Raw genomic sequence first — 21,076 nt, 5'->3', positions numbered from 1 at the left:
AAATTACATCAATGCATACTTGCCCAAGAGACAAAACTAAAACCCAAAAAAATCGAACGATGACATCACCCGTACTAAAACAAACCAATTAATTGAACTTTCTTCTTTTTCGGGACATGTTCATGACATAGTGAAAGGGCCCCATTACATCCGCGGACCAACTATTTATGCTGGCTAGCTATGTTTATTTGTCTTTCCAGAAAAAGAACATCGATAATCGAAATGGATCCACCACGGTTTCTTGTGGGTTTGTCTTTTTCTCCTACACTGGTACTGGTTTTCTTTTCCTCCTGTTCTTTCTTGATTTGTGGGCGCACACGTGAGATTGCCTTGGCTTGTCAAAAAGCTGTTTCCCCTCTCGTTTGCAAACTTCTCTTTCTGGAAATATGCTCTTTCGCTTTCTCTCTCTATCTCAATTCTTTTTCGAATATTTCATATTTCTTTTTGGGTCTTCCGATTCTGCCGGGATGCGCTCTCTTTCTTGGTACTGTATTTATCAATTCTTTCTTGTTATACGACCGAAAGGAAAACATGATGGAACTGGGATATCCGAGAGGGGAAATCTATTACTGCACATGTTTCTCGGGCCCTTGAGAAAAAGATCCCAATCTCATTCTTATTCCCAAAATAAAATTTGCTGTAAGGCAAATATTCAGAAAAAGTAATATTAACATTTTCGCCAATCTGTGTATTATATCCGATACAGAACTCTTTATCGTAATGTCCCAAAAATGTAATGATACAGGCTGTTTTTTCCCTGCTGCACTGAAGATGTAATTTCCCGTTTGGGAACATATGTAATAGTTTTAGTATGGGAAAGGGAAAGGGAAAGGGAAAAATAAATTTAGCAAAAAGAAGCGATTTTCTTTTACCCCTTCTTACCTATTATAGATAATACTCTACGATAATATATATTATTGTTCTTACTAAGTTTGATTGATTGTTTTAATTCGTGCAATCCTACGGAATACCTCTATTTGAAATTTTATCTTGCCTTTTTTTTTTAATTCTTATTTTTGCTGTTTTTCCTAATCTTTTTTCGTTGTTGAAGCTTAGCTTTCTCACCAGTAATCTGAAGACAAGCATTGCTAGTTCACGCTTATTTCAGTACATGTTTGTTGCCTTTTTTGTTCTTCCAAGGATTCTCCGTATTCCTATTACAGAGTTGCATCTGTTAATTTGACCAACTATGTTCAATTTACTTATGTTTTTGTAATTTCTTTTCTCGTTTTATGGTTTGCTATTATTAGCATCAAAATCGCAAAAAAAAGAAAAGAATATATTTGGGTTTACAGTTTCGCTGTTTAAATCCATTTCTACGAAATTCGTATAGAAGTATGTTATGTCTATCAAGATAGTGTCAGCTATTCCTCACTAACATATCATCATCATCATTTGCAAACGTTAACAGGATTTAGAATTTAGACTTTTGTCTTGAATATCCCAGCTAGGTGTTGGACGATAAGCAAATTTAAAAATTAAAAACTGTAAAGAGAAATTAAATGGCAGGGCTATTCTCACTCTTGTATATTATGTTTTAGCAGCTTGGAAGCAAATTATATAATTTATGTAATTTGACGTAATTTCTACTATATCTGACACAGATCGGTTTCGGAAGAAAGCAAAATGGTAGTTCAACCAAGGAGAAACACTTGTCATCATTTGCTTTTTATTATATAAAACTCTAAATTCCGAAAAGCATACTGCATTTGATTCTCAATGGATTTTCTTCATTGCTTATATTGGTAGAAAAGAAACGTGCTAGATGTCCCAATATATCTGCTAAAAGAATAATAAGAAAATATCCAAAAGAAATAATTATTGAAGGTCCCTACAAGGTTAAGAGGGTTTACCAAAGAAAGACACAACGACACTTCTTCCAACTTTCCTTGCTGCGGCTCTTCGCTTGTACATTATCTTGGCATTTTTCGCTCTAAATGAATCTCAATTAGATATGAAATTACCCTGCCCTTTAGAAGATTGGGTATTTTTTCTGGCGTGCCAGACTTTTTTGAGTTGGTCACATGATCTGAACCAAATCTAGAAAAGGTCTCCAAAATAGATAGAAAGTTTAATGAGTGAACCATGAATAGAACTAGAGGTATTTATATATAATTGGTGCCAATTTCTTCGATCTAGAAAATTAAGTATAACCAAAGACTTGACTCCATTTATATACAAGATCTGCCAAAAAACAGTGGAACAATACAGGTAATTTGGTAATATATTCACACGGGCCATCAAATACTTTGGCTTCATATAAATTTATATGCGACAAACTCAAAGCTCAAACATCTAAAATCGCAGGTCTATAGTGTTTTTGTAACAACTATATAATTCTTAGTACCTAAATAATTGCTAAAACTAAACTATTGCTACTACCATATCATAGAATATCTTCATCATTCACTTCAACATCTTCAACATCTTCAGGTCTCATTGGTTCATAATTCATATTCCAAGGCGGTAACTTCCAGAACTTACTGCGGTATTCAGAATGATTTTGTATTATGTTGTTATTTATATTTGTAATACCATCCACACATTCTACATCAGTAGTACCAATGACATCTTGAAAACTAGTGTTACTTGCCCTGAAAACATAAGTCAAAGTCCAATCATTTTCACAGTACACATTGGTGAACTCTCCAGTGATGATACTCCGTATCTGGGACAATTCAGTTTCGTTCAAGACAACAGGAGCTCCTACTAAATATACATTCTCGATAATACCAAGAGCTTGACGCTTAGAAAGTTCTACTAAACAGGAGTATACTACCCTAGCTCCTAGTGAGACACCTGTCAATGATATAGGACGTAACCCCATATCTCCTGCTAGTAACGTATCTGCAAGGATAAGCCCAGCTGCAGAAGCTCTATCACTGGCAACACCCCATGGGTTATCCAAGATATATCCTAATTTACTTGCCATCATTGGTAATTGCAATGCTGCAGTGAATAAGGTAGTGATGATTCGGGTCCCTACCATTCCTTTTACAGTGTCAGTAAGCATTTCCTTAGTTGCCGCATTCAACTTCTGTTGAATCATTTCTAAAAGCTCTGGCTCCCAATTTAAAAGGTATAAATCCCCATGTTCCTTTCCCATTGTTTTTGTTAGTAATTCGCCATCATTTTTTTCATCAAGTTGTGGCCAACCAGTTACAACAATAGTTGCATGTACTTGCGACTCCTCTCGTATGGGCCTGATTTCAAAAGTTTCGACACTTCCCATTCTTTTTGCCATACTTTTACCTCCAATATTTGCACCAATTGCTGTACTTGTCATGGTTACAGTTGCGGCACCGGCTGTACTAGCCAAGAAACCAGCAGCTCCTGTGGCACCTAACGTAGATAGCCCAGATGCTAGACCTGCACCAATTACAGGAGCTAGTAAACCGCCACTAAGTCCCATTACTACTGAACCTCCAACTACAGCTAATCCTACGTATGCCATTCTCTTCTTACGTGTCTTTTCTCGACGTGCATCCATATGTTGAATTGAGTTGTCCTTTAGAACCTGTTCAAGAGCAACTGGTCCAACTTCCATTCTTTCCAGTTCTATTTGTTCAAAGATTGAAAGTTCTTTTTGGTTTATTTCCAACATTTTGGCAAACTTGACCACTAATGCTCTACTTCTAGCATCATAATGACCATCGAGAATGCACATAAGGAATACATGGCATACTAAAAACCATGGCATTTGATTGCTAGAATCTGCAATTAATCCATTGCATAAATCTTCCATACTAACATCCTGAAGTGTGAGTTGTTCAAGCATATCCCTTTCTTGCTTACTAGCCTCTAAATGGTTACAGATTCTATCCATTAGTACATGCCTCCATCTTTTCATCTCTTTCTCGATCCAATTACGACGTCTCCAATTAATTTTATTGCTCTTGGAGTACGTCTGCGATAAAAATTGTGACAGATGACTGGCCAATAGATTGATTAGAGCCATATATCCAAATTTCTCTCTGTCACTAATATTCTCCTTCACAACATCCAATTGTATTACAAATGATTTCTTCTTGGCATCGGTTGCACTTTCTTGTTTAAATGCATAAAGGAATTGAAGTTCTTCTTGTAACCGTTCTGTCACTGACATATCTTCAATTGAAACGTCTACTATATTATCAATTTCATCCTCATTTGTATCAAGCTCAACTTCTTTCTCTGCTTCTCTTATTTGGCTTTCAACTATTGTAGTGGTCTCTTGAACGACAGCTTTAGGGTCCTCTATCTCATTCTGACTCACATTCACTGCATCTACACTGACACGCGCACTAGTAACCATCTCACTAGTTTCTGAACTCATTTCAACTTTTTAAATGGTACTTTTATACTATTGGCTTTGTAAATAAACTTTCTGAAGTATTGTTGAGTTATATACTTTTGACAGTAAACGAGATCCTTTAAAACCCTTTCCAAATCAGAAAAGTGGGAAACTAAAGAAATTTAAAAAGATTTATAAAATAGAAACTTCGAATGCACTGAGCCCATATGTACTGGGTCTTGATTGCTTTTATCCTGTACTATTCAGTGTTTCAGCACTTTTCCATCTTCGTCACAAGCCTTCCAAAATGGTTAAACGTTAACCAACTTCTTCAATTCAGACTCAAAACAATAAACTAATAATTCCTAGTTCCTCTATTGGATATGAAATGCTGATATAACAAGCCTACTACAATATGTCTTCTTATAACCAACTTCATCAGATCATCTTCTTAATTCTTAGTGCTTATGGATATACAAAGTGAAAAAAATCGATGAGCTTAAATTAAATGATGTAGCTTATAACATAGATTACGTTGGTTATAAGATAAGAAAAGTGTAAGCAGCTATCAGTAATGGCATCAAAGTCCAGTCAGCAACTACCTGTGCATGATAAGAATAGTTTACCTCCTCAGGAAATTGTTGATTTGTTTAAAACAACATTTAATGATGAGTTGTATTTGCAAGACATCGAAACATTGATGCAAGATATCCAAAGTGTTAAGACTGATCTATACAATCGTGAATACATTGAGGCATTCAGTAATGATATTAAGAGGGTAGCATATTGTTGTCGTTGGACTCCTTCAAGAGCCACTGCCTATGCTTCACTGTTTACACATTTTAAAGAAATTGTGCAACTGTTGACCTGTGCTAATGGTGACCAATCTGTATTATGTATTGGTGGTGGTGCTGGTTCTGAAATGGTTGCAATGTCAAGTATATTTACTCCTACAAGGAAATTTGCCTCTAAATATGCCAAAGATGTTGATGAATCCAAGGATCAAGATGGAAAGCACTCTTTGCATTTACATGTTGTCGATATTGCTGATTGGAGTAACGTTTTAGACAGATTAACTAAGGAAATTGCCGACAGATGGTTATACAGCGGTGAGATCAAGTATTTCGATATCAAATTTACCAAGGACGATGTTCTTCAAATGAAGACTTCCCAATTGCATTTATCAGAATTGAATTTAATTACATTAATGTTTACTACAAATGAACTGTTTACTGAACATAAGACTGATAGTATACGATTATTACAGAAATTTAATAAGGAATGTAAGACTGGCTGTTACCTTCTCATTGTAGAAAGTGCAGGAAGTTATTCTCATATAATGGTGGGTTCTAAGAAATTCCCAATTCAGTTCCTAATCGACACCATCCTGGTAGGAAAAAGAGGTGAAGAGGCAAATGGAGCCTGGGAATTGGTGAACCAAAACGACAGTATTTGGTATCGTGGTGATTTAAATATTGACTACCCAATGAAACTCGAGAACATGAGATTTTTTTATAGACTATACCGTAAGAATTAGTAAATTGGTATTTAACTTATAGACAAACAATTCATAATAATGATAGTATTAGAATTTATGATATGAAACGATATAGTTGTTGTCACAGTAGCTTCTTTTTCAATAATTTATGTTGTTTTTTTTTGCTCTACTCGAGTGACATATATACCTCAAGTGGCATCTTTGCTATTTTGTTAGCTATTGCGAGATTAAGAGAAAGTGACAGTATTGTTGCTATCTCAAGGTTGGACCCTTAAGTTATTTTATGGATTTATTGATATTTCCAACAACTTGTGTTTGTACTTGTGCCTTTATTCCTCAGAGTTGTTGATTTTTTGAAGGGTTGAGGAATATGTTAATACTGAGAAGGATAGTTCTTTGCTCTAATCGGTATCAAAAATTTCCCAAAAGTATCTCATTAATTACATTTATGAAAGCATTCATTGATAGCAAGTGTTTTCTTGCTTTTGTATAATGGAGATGTAAGCAAATTAGTATAATCGGACCCTGAACTATTGAAACTTTGGATTGGTATAAATTGATGCTTTAATTGAAAAACAATAATCTAACTTAATGTCTGGTTATAAAAACTACTCCTTGGTAATTATAAAATATTTATTTAAAACAATCATTACCAGATCTATCAAATAATATATATTACAAATGAAACTATTTAACACAGTCGTTGTGTCTCTAATTCTTGCAGGAACTGGAAGTTGTGTTAGTTCCTCTTCATCAACTAGTAGAAGCAGCAGCACTATTAGTGCCACTTCTAGTGGAGTCGCAATATTGCCTGTCAATACCTCGGTACCAGTGGCTCCTAATTATAATAAACTATCAATTGAATATATGGGTGATATGATTTTAGTTTCCCAAACAGTGGTTACATGCAATCCAATGTTTGGTATTATAAATCCAGCAGTCTCAGCTGCTCAGTCCACTACATGTTTTTACAATGGATTATCATGTATGATGAACCTAAGTGCCAAGATATTAGAAGGATGGGACATGTTGGACAACAATAACACTTTGAAGATGTCAGTTGAATCGCTGTTCAACGCTTATAGGGAAAAAAATACAATAGAAATGGATTTGGAAGATTCATTAAAACTATCAGACAAGTCCACAATGAAAATGAATCTTGAAATGGACTCTAATGAAAGCTTGATCAAACAGATGTACATTAAAGTTGGAACAGTTCTACTAAAGCCGCTGGATTTGAAGACCAAAATTTTCTTCAAATCCAATGATGTATTAGAAAGAACTCAGGAAAGGCTAGGATGTGTATCATTTTACTTTGGACCTAGAGCCATCTTTTCCAGGAAAGAAATTGAAATAGAGACATGTCTCTCAAGATATGGGTCCAGAGTGCTAATGGAACGTTCGAAAAAGAGAACACTCTATAGAGGTGTCAGGGCAGCCTATAAAGCTTTCAGACAGATGGGATTCTTACAGTTTTTAAAGTCCCCTATGCAGTTGTTTAATCAATTGCTACACATGTTCAGGGACCACCTTGAAGAAGGTATGGCTAAAATGCAAAGGATGACGGAAATTGTTACATCTGAAGAGTGGGATGGTAAGAAAGTGTCATTCACGATGTACGATGACAATTATGGCGATGATGTCGACCCAACCTATAGAACTTTTTTATTCTCTGTCCACGCAAGTAAAACCAATGGCCATCTATAGTGTATATAGTTTAATAAATGTGTCTATCTGTTATAACCATTTTGGTATTTCCTGCAGAAATCAGGACAGTAACCGAGAGTAGTACCTATGGAAAGGCACGTCCTGGCAGAAGGGAAGTGAAAGAAACGTTGTCAATTATCTTTAAGTGTGTTGGTGTAGGTATGAGTTCTATCATATCCTTCTCAATCAAGAGATGGTCTATCTTTATAGCTTCCATATGGGGGCGATGTGGGAAAGAAGAAGACGGCATCTTGATTACCCGGCCTATATAACGAGGCGTCAGTATCCTGAGGCGGCAAGAGTGTCATCTGAGGCTCAGCTTGCCAATTGTTCCATCAAATCATTGTTGGGTGTTTCATTTTTAAGAAATCAAATGTCCTTCTAAATCCTCCAGTTATTGTTCCTCAACCATGGAGTTCCTGTAAATAGTACACCTATTGAAAGTATAGGTACGATGTGTAATGACGTGGTAGCGCCGTGTCAACGTTTGGTTCACTTTCTTATTCCGTTCGTCTACAATGATCATTTTGTGTCGGTCTCCTTTTTCTCCTCGAAATGAAACTTTTGACAAATTTGATCTATAAGAAACCTTACAAGATACTACAACTTAAGTTTTAAATATAGAAGGATTGTTTGTGATAATTGGGTTAATTAGTTATTCTTTAAGGTCTCTAGTGCTCTCACGGTGTTGAAAAAGAGTATAAAGTAAGGTATATATAATAACAATGGATTCTGGTATGTTAAAATTCGGTTAAATTTGGATCTGAATCAACTTTTTTTTTTTTTTGTATTGTAAAGAAAATGTTACAAAGACTCTAAAGGTGATAAGATTTAAGTAAATTTGGAACTTTTTACTAACTATATTCATGAATTTTTTTGATTAGAAGTTGCTGCTTTGGTTATTGACAATGGTTCTGGTATGTGTAAAGCCGGTTTTGCCGGTGATGACGCTCCAAGAGCTGTTTTCCCATCTATTGTCGGTAGACCAAGACATCAAGGTATTATGGTTGGTATGGGCCAAAAGGACTCTTATGTTGGTGATGAAGCTCAATCTAAGAGAGGTATTTTGACTCTACGTTACCCAATTGAACACGGTATCGTCACTAACTGGGATGATATGGAAAAAATCTGGCATCACACTTTCTACAACGAATTAAGAGTTGCCCCAGAAGAACATCCAGTTTTATTGACTGAAGCTCCAATGAACCCAAAATCCAACAGAGAAAAGATGACTCAAATTATGTTTGAAACTTTCAACGTCCCAGCTTTCTATGTCTCCATTCAAGCTGTTTTGTCTTTATACTCTTCTGGTAGAACTACCGGTATTGTTTTAGATTCTGGTGATGGTGTTACTCACGTTGTCCCAATTTACGCTGGTTTCTCCATGCCTCACGGTATCTTGAGAATTGACTTGGCTGGTAGAGATTTGACCGATTACTTGATGAAGATTTTGAGTGAACGTGGTTACTCCTTCTCTACTACTGCTGAAAGAGAAATCGTCCGTGATATTAAAGAAAAATTATGTTACGTTGCTTTAGATTTCGAACAAGAAATGCAAACTGCCGCTCAATCCTCATCTATCGAAAAATCTTACGAATTACCAGATGGTCAAGTTATTACAATCGGTAACGAAAGATTTAGAGCTCCAGAAGCTTTGTTCCACCCATCTGTTTTGGGTTTGGAATCTTCCGGTATTGACCAAACTACTTACAACTCCATCATGAAGTGTGATGTTGATGTCAGAAAGGAATTATACGGTAACATCGTCATGTCCGGTGGTACTACTATGTTCCCAGGTATCGCTGAAAGAATGCAAAAGGAAATTACCGCTTTGGCTCCATCTTCTATGAAGGTTAAGATTATCGCCCCACCAGAAAGAAAGTACTCTGTCTGGATTGGTGGTTCTATCTTGGCTTCCTTGACTACTTTCCAACAAATGTGGATCTCAAAGCAAGAATACGACGAAAGTGGTCCATCTATTGTCCACCACAAATGTTTCTAAGGATGATATTATTGTTATTTTATTTTTTATGATATCTTTTATAGTTTATCCTCTTTAGTATTCACGTATTTCTTCCTTTTTATATTTCGAATTTTATAGGTGACTTTATTAAATAGGATATGTAAATTCTTTATAATAATAACCTAATTAAACGTTGCAGCTAGATGCTTGACGTCAACCAAAGTGTTTGATATTTTATTTGTGTTAAAGCAAGTTATAATTATGTTTTGTTGATTTATATTTGAATGTTTATAAACAAAACGATAATTTAGTTTGCGAAGTGATTCCAACGGTATTTATATATAAAAAAAAATAGTTCTCAATTCAAACAAGAATTAAAATAATCAATAATAGTAAACCAACAATACAATTTAAGAGACACTTTCCTTAATAACTTAGTATATTCCATTGCCCAAGTGTTGAAGATTCAAAATTATCTATAAGCATCTATTTATTTTAATTTCCTATCTAAAAATAACTTGCCTGAATTACATATTTTTACAAACGTTTCCAGATAAATCTAGCAACAATAGTTGAAACTTTATCTATATAAATAACATTAAAGTAAACTAGAATCACCTCTCTTAATTACCGATTTTTGACTCTGTCAATTTTGAGCTTTCATGACAATGATACTACCAAATGTGCTTATAAAAAGAATCTAAGAAGATTATTTCTATAGAACTAGAATATTATATTCATTTGATTAATTAAAGAATAATGATATATTTATATGAATGTTAAAAATAATTTTTTGTTATATACAAGATATGCAAGGTTTTTTTTTGGTTTTTATGCCTTAAATAAGCATAATTGTCTATTATCACAGTATAGAAGATGCACGTTTAGTTGTCCTGACTTCATTCAGGAATTCAGAATATTCTCTTTCAACCAAGTCCCAATTATTAACATTATCATGGGATTTCAATAAATAGTTCTTCATAAAATATTTGTAGTTATTCACAAGTCTCTTTATCTCAGACGTTATGTTCTCTACAGTACTCAGATATTTATCTGTGGCATCAATGACTTCATTATATGTTTCGGATTCAAGATACAATGTCGGTGTCAGGCTATTTGGATCGTTCTTTTTCTTTTGTATAAACCACGATGATTTATCTGATACAACTGATTTCTCTCCAATCTTTCTTAACATTCTACATTTGTGGATTAAATTATAACCGTGGATAAATTTTTTGTCGATAATCTTCATACCGTGTTCAATGGTTCTTTCATCTTTAAATAGAGCTAATATTGCTGCATTCCATGCCGGATTGTCGATATATAACCCAAGTTTTTCAATACGTTCCAACCATTGAGGCAATTCAATAATTTTATTGGTTTCAACTAATTGTTTCACCTTATAATTAAACAAGCCTACAACTAGAGATTTCATTCTTCTATTCTTGACTGTTGCAGTTGGTGAATCCTGGAACTTTTCAATTCTAGATATATATTTTTCAAAAATATCTTCAAAACCATCCCATTCTTCAATATGTGCAGACAAAACTAACAGCGATCTCATCACAACAAATCTATGGTTTGAAGATTGACCATGGCTTTCATAGAATAATTTATTATACCTGTTCAATAATTCTAATGCTTTTGATGGCTTGGAATGTTTTGTAATAACTCTCATTGGCCATGCAATGATAGATGGATGTGGTCTTGAAAATGTCACGTCTAATGTTTTATTTGCTGTATTTGTAATGATATCTTCAACTAATTCTATTGCCTCATTGATATCCCCATTTTTATGAGATTGAGCTTTAAATGCTGCTTTTATCAAATAATAGAGAATTCTAGAGTTAATTGGCACTCTATTCTCATTCATTTTGCTGTATAGTGCCAAAACACCCTCGTTATATGATATTTTATCGTAAGCTGCCATTAGAATCTCAAAGTGGTTTGGTGTAATCCTAACCGATTCATGAGTGAGTAAACGATCAATAACCTCTTCAGAAGTTTTAAAATCCCTTTGTAAGACTGTCAGATACTCAAGCATCACACGGAAAAATTCTTTATTTGGTTTTAATTTTAATTCCAAAATCTTTTTAAATAGGTCTTCTGTCTTTTCCTTTTGATTCATCTTTGTATATGCACGAATAGCCTTATTATACACATTGATTAGAGCCTCATCAACTGATTTCTTGAGGGCATATCTTTTAAAAAGTTTCAATGATTCCTGTGGTAAATTACTAGATATATAGACTTCCATCAATGCAGCAACAGAATTGCCTGTTGGTACAATGTCATAATGTTTAGTCATGATATCAAATAATTCTTGTGCTATTTGGTAATTTGTGATGTTAGCACACATGCCAATCAAAATTGTGAAATGCCCTTCTGTAATTTGAACTTTGGATTCATCTGTCATTTTTCTCATCAACCTTAAGGCACCATCGATATTATTCAAGCCTTTGTAAACTTTAAACATCATCAAGTAAGTTGACGCGGAAGGTTCGACATTGAACTTTTCGAAGTTTTCAAATTGACTGAAACAACCATGGAAATCACCAGCTTTCAAATGGGCATGTATCATTGATTGAAGAACAGTATATGTGGGCGACATTCCTCTTCTTAGAAGTTGGGTAAATAGTCTATCTACGCTTTTCAATTCCCCTATGTCTGCCATAGTATTCATTACGATACCATATTGACGAATATTAGGTAGTTTCCCTATACCAAACAGGGAGTCGAACTCCTTCTGCAGAGATGTCCAGTTGTAGGACTTCGAATGAGCAATTAAAAGGTAATCAAATTGATTTTGATCATTATGGGCATCAGGGTATTTATCATAAGTAGATTTGACCAAGCCAAACGAACCTAAATAACAATATGTCTTTAGAATTGAAGTCAGGTCTCTACTTTTAACGGGTAACTTATTTTCTACTTTGTAACTCCAGATTTTTTCGACCAATTTGTAATCCTTATTGTAAGTGGCCAAGTACAAAAGAGTAGATGCAAACTGAGAGGTCATGTTACTACCATACCTCTGATTGATAAGCTTAAATGTGTCATCTAAAATGCCTGTCTCTAGAAGATCTTGTTTATGTTCTCTCATATAATAAAGTAGTTTTTTCAAAATCACCTTATTATCCAAATACGATACAAACTCGCAATTGCCATTAATCAAAGTAATCCAATATGCCCATCTAGACAATGCCTCATGTGGTGGATATTTCTTTGTATTTATCAATCTGTGAAATAAACTTTCAATCAATTTAACTAATTGCACTTTATTGGTAGGACACCATTGGGAAATTACATCTTCCACGATCAAATCGTACTTCCCACTAAGCCTGCGATTCCCATGAGAATTAATAAAACTCTTCAACTCATTCAAAGTAACATCATCTCGAAGCCTACCACTCTGATCCAACTTATACAACATTTTTTGCCCTATATTAACTACACTATCGTAGGCTCCACGTTCATAAAAATATCGAATTACATGGATCCTCTCAGTACTGGTAACCGTCTTAGCCACATCAGAACTACCAAAATATTGCAACAATTCTTTACAATCATCCTCTTCAACACCAATTATCCTCTCTCTATTTAATATGCTCTTGATCGATAGAGGTATCCCACGATGCCATTGTATCCCATAATTAACTCTGAAAACCGGCAACGTTGCTCGAAACATAATAATTCACCACCTTCAACAAAGCAACAAACCTAGATTACCAACCCAATCCTTCGAAATCCTTCTTGCCAGTATAGATATCCTTATAGATAGGTCCCAATCTCAAACTTAACTGCTCTTTAAAGTGTGAGACCTTTGAAATATTGAAACTTTTCAATATTCTTAAAGAAGAAAAGGTGAAAAATTTCAGGTCATCTCATCGCCAGTAATGAAGATGATTAGACAGTTGATGGAAGTGATATAAGAGGTTGATTTGTTGTATTTGAATTAGTTTATTGGGATTGATTTGTTGTGTTTTGAATCTATTGTTTTGTATTGAAGTTCTTTGAGATTTCAATTGGGTAGGGATGGCTACAGCTAAGCAGCAAGAGAACCGTAAGAAGTTCACTAAAGAGTATAAGGTCAAGGAGATCAAGAAGAGTTTGACTAGGAAGGCTAGGTTGAAGAAGGAGTATTTGAAGGCGTTGCATGATGAGGGTTATTCAGTTCCTGAGAAGCAACCTGGGTCTGGTGCTGGTGCTGGGGGTGCTCGTGATTACAAGAGCATAAAGGCTGCCAGAACAGAGGCTAATAAGCAAAGAGCTATTGAGATGAAGGTGATGAAGAGGGAGCGGAAGATGGGGAAGAAGCAGCATTTCGAGCAGAGTAGGAAGGATGAGATGGCTAACATTGCGATGTTGAAGCAGAAGGAGGTTGATCGTGAGAAGAGGAAGAAGAAAATGACTCAACGGACCAGAACTGGGCAACCAAAGATGGGTCCAAAGATCGATGATTTGTTGAGCAAGATCAAGTCTGATGATACTTATACATTATGAAGATGAACTCTGTTTTGACATGCATATAGAGAGAGGTTTCTCTATCTCTATCCCCCGCTATCCAGGTTTTTCTACACACATTCAAATTTATTAGCATACAAAATGAATATTTTCAAAAAATTTATATAGGTTATACACACATATTTATATATATAATATTAACAACAACAAATAATAATAATAAGACTTATAATAATTATAATAAGGTATAATGCAAAAAAAAGAAATTAGGTCTCAATATTATTCTTGGCTAGTAACTTCTTCAGGTTATCATAGACTTCCGCGTCATTAGGTATCGATTCTTGTAAGCCATATTTGGTAATTGAGTATAGTCCCCCAATACCGATCAAGGTAGAGATTGCAAATGCTATGTATCCCTTGATAGTAAAACCTTCAGGTAATGGTTTTGGTTGTCTTGGCAAGCCTGTTAAGTCCAACCAGTCCTCTGAATTACCAGCTGCGTTTCCTGTTGTCACCATCCCAACGTTGGAACATGTGTCTTTATAGTTGTCGGTCAATGTTTCTCTAGCTTGCAAAGTCAATGGGTCTTCGATGAATACTGCTGCCAAACCTTGCTCAACATGCCAGTTGATGTGACAATGGAAAAACCAAACACCTGGGTTGTCTGCTCTAAATCTGATGACAACGTGACCATTAGGTTCAAGGACAACAGTGTCTCTTAGCATTGGATGAACTGGAAATGGCATTATTGGCGAGTCTTCATTGTAGGGAACCGTGATACGATCCTGTTCAGCATCTGTGAATGTCTCATTTTCGTGAAAGGCTGGCGATTTTTGAACTATTTGGAAATTGTGACCATGTAGGTGGAATGGGTGTCTTCCAGGATCATAGTTGTTAATTACAACTTCCACAATTTCACCACCTTTCAATATCACAGAATTAATATTGTCACCGTATATGCGGGGGTCAGTAGCAAGTCTTCCTGATGTCAAAAGGGTCGTTAATGTGGGTATCTTTGGTGCTGTATATGTAACATTATTGAAAAATGCATATTTAACCCCATCTCCAAGGGTTTTCATTCTAAGATCTAATTTGACCTGCAAATCGTAGTCTTCCATTATACCCTCTTCTTGCAATGGTTGCAAGTAAAAATCATTGACTGCATTTGAATATGATTCAATGAAAAATTCTTTCGCAGCTGGGTATTTCGAATCATACGATATTTGAATAGTTCTATTCAATTGTAAATCAGGAGGTATTACATCCAGCATTGAGGCATCAGATATTTGCATCAGCGCATAATTTCTCTTTGGATCACCGTCCTTAGCATGGACAATAACCGACATTCTTTGACCAGAAGCTATCGTTAATAGAGTTGTCTCTTCAGGTTTTACATAGACACCGTCAACTTCAACTACAGTCATAGAATGGTCTTCCAGGGAAATGTATTGTGAAACAAACAATCCCTGGTTAATAAATCTCATCAGATATGTCTTCCCAGGTTCGAAATGTAATGTGGCATTCACAGTATTGTTGAATAAAATATTTCTTGGTATTGGTTCTGCACCAGTTGGATTATATCTTGACAAGAAACCCTTTGAAATTTTATAAGAAGGCTCAGTATACAAATCTGCCAGTCCAATAACCCAATCTTCATCATATTCAAAAGGTTCATCAGGATCATGAATAATAAATGCTGCTCTCATCCCATCACCATATTGACTCCCAGCATGAGCATGGTACCAATACGTACCAACTTGATCAGGAACAGTAAAATTATAAAAGTAGGTGTCACCATCGCCAAGGGGACATTGGGTAATCATATCAGGACCATCCATCTGATTCATATTCCCATAAGAAGAATTAAAGAAGATACCATGGAAATGTAAAGAAGTCTTTGTACCATCGCCAAATCCATTAGTTAAATAAAGCTCTACACGATCACCTTTATCCACATGAATATCAGGAATGGGCCACTCTCCATTAAACCCAATCATACGTCTCTCACCAAGTCCATCTGGATCAGCCTTGACCCATTCTGCTTTAAATCTAAATCGATGAGTCTTACAACTACTTAATTTAAGTAAACTTAAAATCACCAAAAAATATCGTAAATTAACCAAAAAACTCCTCATCTTAAACCAGAATACCTTAATAACCAATAAAATACACTGATTGCAACCGTTAATCCACCAATACAACCACCTCTTTGCCTTTGTTTTATCCAATCTTATCCATTGTTGAGTACTACATTTTAAATTCTTATAAGCTTTTCAAAGTTAAGGTCCTTTAAATAATTTCGATATCTACATAGTTAAGTAAGAGGTAGGCCCATAAATTGATAAAGAACAGCGAACCCAGCTATCTAAATGGTAGGATTTGGTTATACTAAACATGTATATGACATTACATATGTTTTTGTAGTTTAATTTATGGTCCTGCGATGACAGTTTTGACTATAGATGGATCACGACTGATATTAAATTGTAGAGCTTTAATTGCATCATCGAAGGAGAAACGATGGGTTATGATAGCCTTCACGTCCACTTTCTTGTATTTTAGTAGTTGAATTGCGTCTTGGTAGTCTCCATGGCAATATCTCATCGATCCTTTGAAAGTTAGTTCTTTGATAACGATATCTGATACTGGCAATGAGGCATTAGTGGTTCCCATCCCTACCTGAACAACAGTACCTCCAGGTTTGCAAGCCAGGATGGATGAACGTAGACATGGTTCTGCACCTGTACAATCAATGACTTTATTTGGGTGTTGGCCGTTTAGGTCGTTTTGAATTTCGAGGGCAAGGGCCTCTTCTGCCATATCTTTGCTGTTTATAGCAATAGTGGAACCCATTTCAAGAGATTTGTCTAGTTTCTTGTCAACGACATCTATTGAAACTACTTCTGTTGCTCCAAATGCCTTGCAAACAGATCCAACTAGTAAACCAACTGGACCTGCACCAAACACTACTACTTTATCGCCAAATTTGACTCCAGCCAATTTAACAGCATGAACAGCAACAGCCAAGGGCTCAACCAATGCACCTTCCTCAAATGTCACATCATCTGGAAGTTTATAAACAAAGTCTTCTGGTACTTGAAAGTATTTCAACAGAGTTCCATCTACTGGTGGTGTTGCTGCAAACTTCATTCCTGGACATAGATTATAATGGCCGGATACAGTTTCTTCAGAGTACCTGCTTGGATAGCCTGGTTCAATTGCAACTCTATCACCAACTGCCACTTTAGTCACTTCACTACCTACCTCTACAACGATACCACTTGATTCGTGGCCCAAAACCATTGGTTCTTTCACTATAAATGACCCAATTGCACCATGAGTACAGAAATGAACATCTGAACCACATATACCAGTTGCCTTGATCTGGACCTTGACAAAATGCTGGTCTTCAATTGATGGAATTGGTCGATTCCCAAATACTATCTTGCCTTTCTCTTCTAAGATAACTGCCTTCTGTTCAGTTGCTACCATTGTGATCTCAAAATTATCCTAATAGCTCAAAAAACTTGCGATGTTTGGATCAGATCAACCCTTCATAAAAACACAAACGTCAATTGTAACTTCACTGACAGCTCAGTGAATCTCTATTTACCTTTTAAAACTATATGATTGTTCAATATATAAAAAGATAACCTATAACTTTGATTCTTTGCATTCCTTTGCATTCCTTTGCAACCATAGTAACAAGGCGATGCCTTCTGTAAAAAGACAATAGACCTGTCTATTGCGAATCAAAACGTGAATGGCAACATTGCATATATATATATATATAATATTTCTCAATGATTAGACTCATACAATTATTGCATCTTTTATTTCGTTGGTGGATACCTTTGATGTAGATTGCTCTATGGAGTCTATCTTTAGGATATTATGGATATCCGATAGTACTGGTCCAATTGCGTTGGCATCACAGGCAATACCGCTTGAAAGTCTAATTGTATTCTTATGACGTGATGAAGGTAATGAGTCGTTGTCTAGTTTGAACACTTTATTGCGTACTTCTTGCACTAATTGGTATGCTGGAGATTTTGCAGAAATGTTTTCATCAGAGAAATGAACGTAATATTGAACTTTTTGTTCACCATTTCTAGGCACAGACTTCAATTCAATCAATACACCAATCTTGGCTCCAGTTTCTGGGTTGAAATATAATATTTGATATTCATTGAGGTTGTGTAAACCCAATTGAACGTATGTATTTTTATACATACCACCCTTTTCGTCACTCAGTATTGTATTGAATGTAGTAAATAAGGACGATGTAAACTGAAGATAGTGGAATATGAAATGGTAATCCATCCCATTATTATCAATAAACGGTTGGATAATGGATTGTGGGTTCGATGGAGATAGTTCCACTTTTAGATTTTCTATCATCTCATCGTTGGTTATAATATTGATTCTACAATCTGGTTCATCGAGATCATTTTTAAAATATTTGAATGAGACTTCATTCGGCTTCAAATCCAATATTTTGAAATGCTCAGTATCAAAGTTCTTACGCAATCTTTCGACAACATCCGTTAAGATTATTAGTTGCATTAGTATTTTTTTGAATTTTGTCAAATATTGCACTGTCACATTAAGATTAGTAAATTTCTCACACAAGTAAAATGCCAATGGGTCACTTGGAATAAAATTGATCTTCAATTCATCACATTTGCTTTTTAAAACCATAGTATCAAATTTAAATTTACCATAAAGCTTAATCTCTGAACGTGCATAATCAATTTGTAAAAATAAAGAAGTTTCAAATACATTTCCAAGTGTATTTGAAATGTTCAACAAGGAGTTTAATTCCAATGCTATTATGGATGAATATGCAGGCAGACTTGTTCTGAATGAATCCAAAGAGTTCTCAGAATCCAGATCACTAATTATATAATCTGGCAGTGCCTTTTCAATTGCTTCTTGAGAACAAACCCTGTTAGATATTTTCAATTGATTTAACGAATCAATTATCATATGGTTAATAATCTTATGGAGAATACTTCTTTGCAGGTTCATAATCTTTTGGTACGTTATAGTTTCAAGTTTCGAAGCAATTAAACTACTTTCATCTAGATACTTTAATTCCCATTTCCCCTTGATAGCCATTATCTTACCAATTCTTTTCTCTACAATACAAAAAGAATTCGATGATATAATTGTCAATATTAAATACCAATGGGTAGGCCACTTTGGCAATGATATAAACATATCGTTTTGTAATAAAGTACTGGAATTATCCGATGATTTGTCAACATCGAATTGAGTTTTAATTGGTTGAGAAAGTTTCACTACTTTACTGCAAACCCATCCTGTTTTCTCGAACATATTTCTTAGTATTTGTGTTATCTTGTCCAATCTTAGTCTCTGTAATATTACCGTCAATTCTTCTGCAGATTCTGCTTTATTCATTTGCTGAGCATAGCTCTGTAACAATGGTGTTGGATTTTTAAAATAGAAAATGCCACTTATTAAATCGATTTTTAACTGCACTGGTGCAACAGATAAACAAGTTGTTGGAATTTGGAAAAGTAACACACTTGAATTTTCTTCATCTTCTTGGAATATTCCCTTCGAAAGAAGGCCCATTCTAATCATATGGGCATGATTGTACATGATTTCGTCTAAGATGGATTCCAAATTTGATAGGATGTTAGTGTAAACCTTTGGAATAACTGTGGAATCTGATGTATTTTGGTTTTCCCAACGTAGAATCAAATTTTCTGTGAGTTTATCGATACCAATAGTTATTAATCCTCTATTGCCCATTCTAACATTTAGCCAATATTTAACTGTGATAACACTTTTCTTGATATCGTATCTATGAACCAAATTTCCTCCAAAAAACTTGCCACCATTTTCTAATCCTGACAATTCAATATGTATCATGTATAGTTGTAGAGTTAGAACATATTTGTGCAAGAAAGTATAAACCGCGAACAAAGGTTTATTGCTCTTGTACAACAAATCGTTGATATATTTTTCCAATCTTGGTTTATTCATTGGCAAGTTTTGGTTATCGAATAGGAACTTCAAATTAACAAAGAATAAAGGAGAATATCTGTCCACAGTAGATAATTGCAATTCAAATTCATTATTAACGGTGATGTATATTCTACCGTCTTTGATCTGGTAGTTGCCGAACTGTTCAGGGAATTCCATCCACGATATCTTGATGGAGACGTTCAAATTTAGATCGTACAATCTTCTCAATATAAGTTTTGGTGGGATCTTTGTCATTCCATTTTTCAGTTGGTTTGGATCATCTTCACCACTCAGTTGATAATTATGAGTTGGCAAGTCAGGTCTTCCCAAACTCAAAACTTCCAAAGCAGTAATCAAATCAGCGTTGGGCAACTTTGCATTAGCCATGGCCCCCAGATTATTTTTCAAAGCCCAAATACAACTGTTCACGGACATGTTTGTTGTTCTGAACCAATTCAACAAATCAATTAAAGTGTGGAAATTGTTGTTCTTGATGGTTCTGCACCATTTGACAAGCACGTAAAGTTTCAAAAACTGATTTCTCAAAAATATAATCAATTGCAAAAACTTCAACTTCTTCCCAGAGGAGCCCTCTTGCTGGTTAACATGAACGTTAGTTTTCATGTACTGGGAAATTTCTTTAATCGTGAAAACAGTCAAATTCCGAATTACCAATGACAATGGCAACTGATTAATCTCTACGTGCGGCAAAGCAGGAGGCTCCACGACAACCTTCCCTAAATCAGATTTCTCATCAACCACTTCATTTGCAGTAGTTGCAGTACCATCCACCTTTACATCTACATTGGCATCTACATCAGCACCTGCATCTGCATCTGCATCTGTAGGTGCCTCATTAACTTCAACGTCAGCAGCAGCAGCAGCAGCAGCAGCAGCAGCAGCAGTAGCATCACCACCACTAGATCCCTCATACTCACCTACAGCCCCGTGAGAACCACCATTCTCAATAGCAAACCCTCCACCGTTCAAAGGAGACGCATCAACCTCAGTGCTCATTTTTTTTCCAATTCCAATTCCAATTCTAAAATCTACCAATTGTTCTTTTATCTTACAATTTCCAACCGCACTAAACCAAACCTAAAGTTCACCAAAAAAACCAATCGGAAACCAAACAAAAAGCAATATAACAACAACAAACAACACCTAGAACATT

General features: G+C 35.3%; 9 protein-coding genes across 9 annotated transcripts; 4 read left to right on the top strand and 5 right to left on the bottom strand.

Annotated features, from left to right (window-relative positions):
- Nucleotides 1–2,386: 2,386 nt before the first annotated feature.
- On the bottom strand, nucleotides 2,387–4,315 carry Kpol_1058p18 (uncharacterized protein; the record flags this gene model as incomplete). Its single annotated transcript, XM_001645289.1, has 1 exon — nucleotides 2,387–4,315. The coding sequence occupies one exon, from the start codon at nucleotides 4,313–4,315 to the stop codon at nucleotides 2,387–2,389; it is 1,929 nt and encodes a 642-aa protein (XP_001645339.1).
- Nucleotides 4,316–4,847: 532 nt separating this feature from the next.
- BMT6 (25S rRNA (uracil2843-N3)-methyltransferase) lies at nucleotides 4,848–5,810 on the top strand (the record flags this gene model as incomplete). The annotated part of the gene is made up of 1 exon (XM_001645288.1): nucleotides 4,848–5,810. The coding sequence occupies one exon, from the start codon at nucleotides 4,848–4,850 to the stop codon at nucleotides 5,808–5,810; it is 963 nt and encodes a 320-aa protein (XP_001645338.1).
- A 642-nt stretch (nucleotides 5,811–6,452) lies between these two features.
- On the top strand, nucleotides 6,453–7,478 carry Kpol_1058p16 (uncharacterized protein; the record flags this gene model as incomplete). The annotated part of the gene is made up of 1 exon (XM_001645287.1): nucleotides 6,453–7,478. One exon carries the CDS (start codon nucleotides 6,453–6,455, stop codon nucleotides 7,476–7,478), a length of 1,026 nt encoding a protein of 341 aa, XP_001645337.1.
- Nucleotides 7,479–8,203: 725 nt separating this feature from the next.
- On the top strand, nucleotides 8,204–9,480 carry Kpol_1058p15 (actin; the record flags this gene model as incomplete). The annotated part of the gene is made up of 2 exons (XM_001645286.1): nucleotides 8,204–8,213; nucleotides 8,363–9,480. The coding sequence occupies 2 exons, from the start codon at nucleotides 8,204–8,206 to the stop codon at nucleotides 9,478–9,480; spliced, it is 1,128 nt and encodes a 375-aa protein (XP_001645336.1).
- Nucleotides 9,481–10,303: 823 nt separating this feature from the next.
- Nucleotides 10,304–13,129, bottom strand: PET309 (Pet309p; the record flags this gene model as incomplete). Its single annotated transcript, XM_001645285.1, has 1 exon — nucleotides 10,304–13,129. One exon carries the CDS (start codon nucleotides 13,127–13,129, stop codon nucleotides 10,304–10,306), a length of 2,826 nt encoding a protein of 941 aa, XP_001645335.1.
- A 347-nt stretch (nucleotides 13,130–13,476) lies between these two features.
- Nucleotides 13,477–13,944, top strand: FYV7 (Fyv7p; the record flags this gene model as incomplete). Its single annotated transcript, XM_001645284.1, has 1 exon — nucleotides 13,477–13,944. The coding sequence occupies one exon, from the start codon at nucleotides 13,477–13,479 to the stop codon at nucleotides 13,942–13,944; it is 468 nt and encodes a 155-aa protein (XP_001645334.1).
- A 227-nt stretch (nucleotides 13,945–14,171) lies between these two features.
- Nucleotides 14,172–16,040, bottom strand: FET5 (ferroxidase FET5; the record flags this gene model as incomplete). Its single annotated transcript, XM_001645283.1, has 1 exon — nucleotides 14,172–16,040. The coding sequence occupies one exon, from the start codon at nucleotides 16,038–16,040 to the stop codon at nucleotides 14,172–14,174; it is 1,869 nt and encodes a 622-aa protein (XP_001645333.1).
- A 295-nt stretch (nucleotides 16,041–16,335) lies between these two features.
- On the bottom strand, nucleotides 16,336–17,397 carry XYL2 (D-xylulose reductase XYL2; the record flags this gene model as incomplete). The annotated part of the gene is made up of 1 exon (XM_001645282.1): nucleotides 16,336–17,397. One exon carries the CDS (start codon nucleotides 17,395–17,397, stop codon nucleotides 16,336–16,338), a length of 1,062 nt encoding a protein of 353 aa, XP_001645332.1.
- A 321-nt stretch (nucleotides 17,398–17,718) lies between these two features.
- On the bottom strand, nucleotides 17,719–20,919 carry RGR1 (Rgr1p; the record flags this gene model as incomplete). The annotated part of the gene is made up of 1 exon (XM_001645281.1): nucleotides 17,719–20,919. The coding sequence occupies one exon, from the start codon at nucleotides 20,917–20,919 to the stop codon at nucleotides 17,719–17,721; it is 3,201 nt and encodes a 1,066-aa protein (XP_001645331.1).
- Between the last annotated feature and the right edge of the window lie 157 nt (nucleotides 20,920–21,076).

The sequence above is a fragment of the Vanderwaltozyma polyspora genome, genomic scaffold (genome assembly GCF_000150035.1).
Source record: "Vanderwaltozyma polyspora DSM 70294 KpolScaffold1058 genomic scaffold, whole genome shotgun sequence".
NCBI classification, from domain to species: domain Eukaryota; kingdom Fungi; phylum Ascomycota; class Saccharomycetes; order Saccharomycetales; family Saccharomycetaceae; genus Vanderwaltozyma; species Vanderwaltozyma polyspora.
The sequence above is the reverse complement of the archived record's forward strand: the minus strand, read 5'-3'. Positions and strand labels throughout refer to the sequence as shown.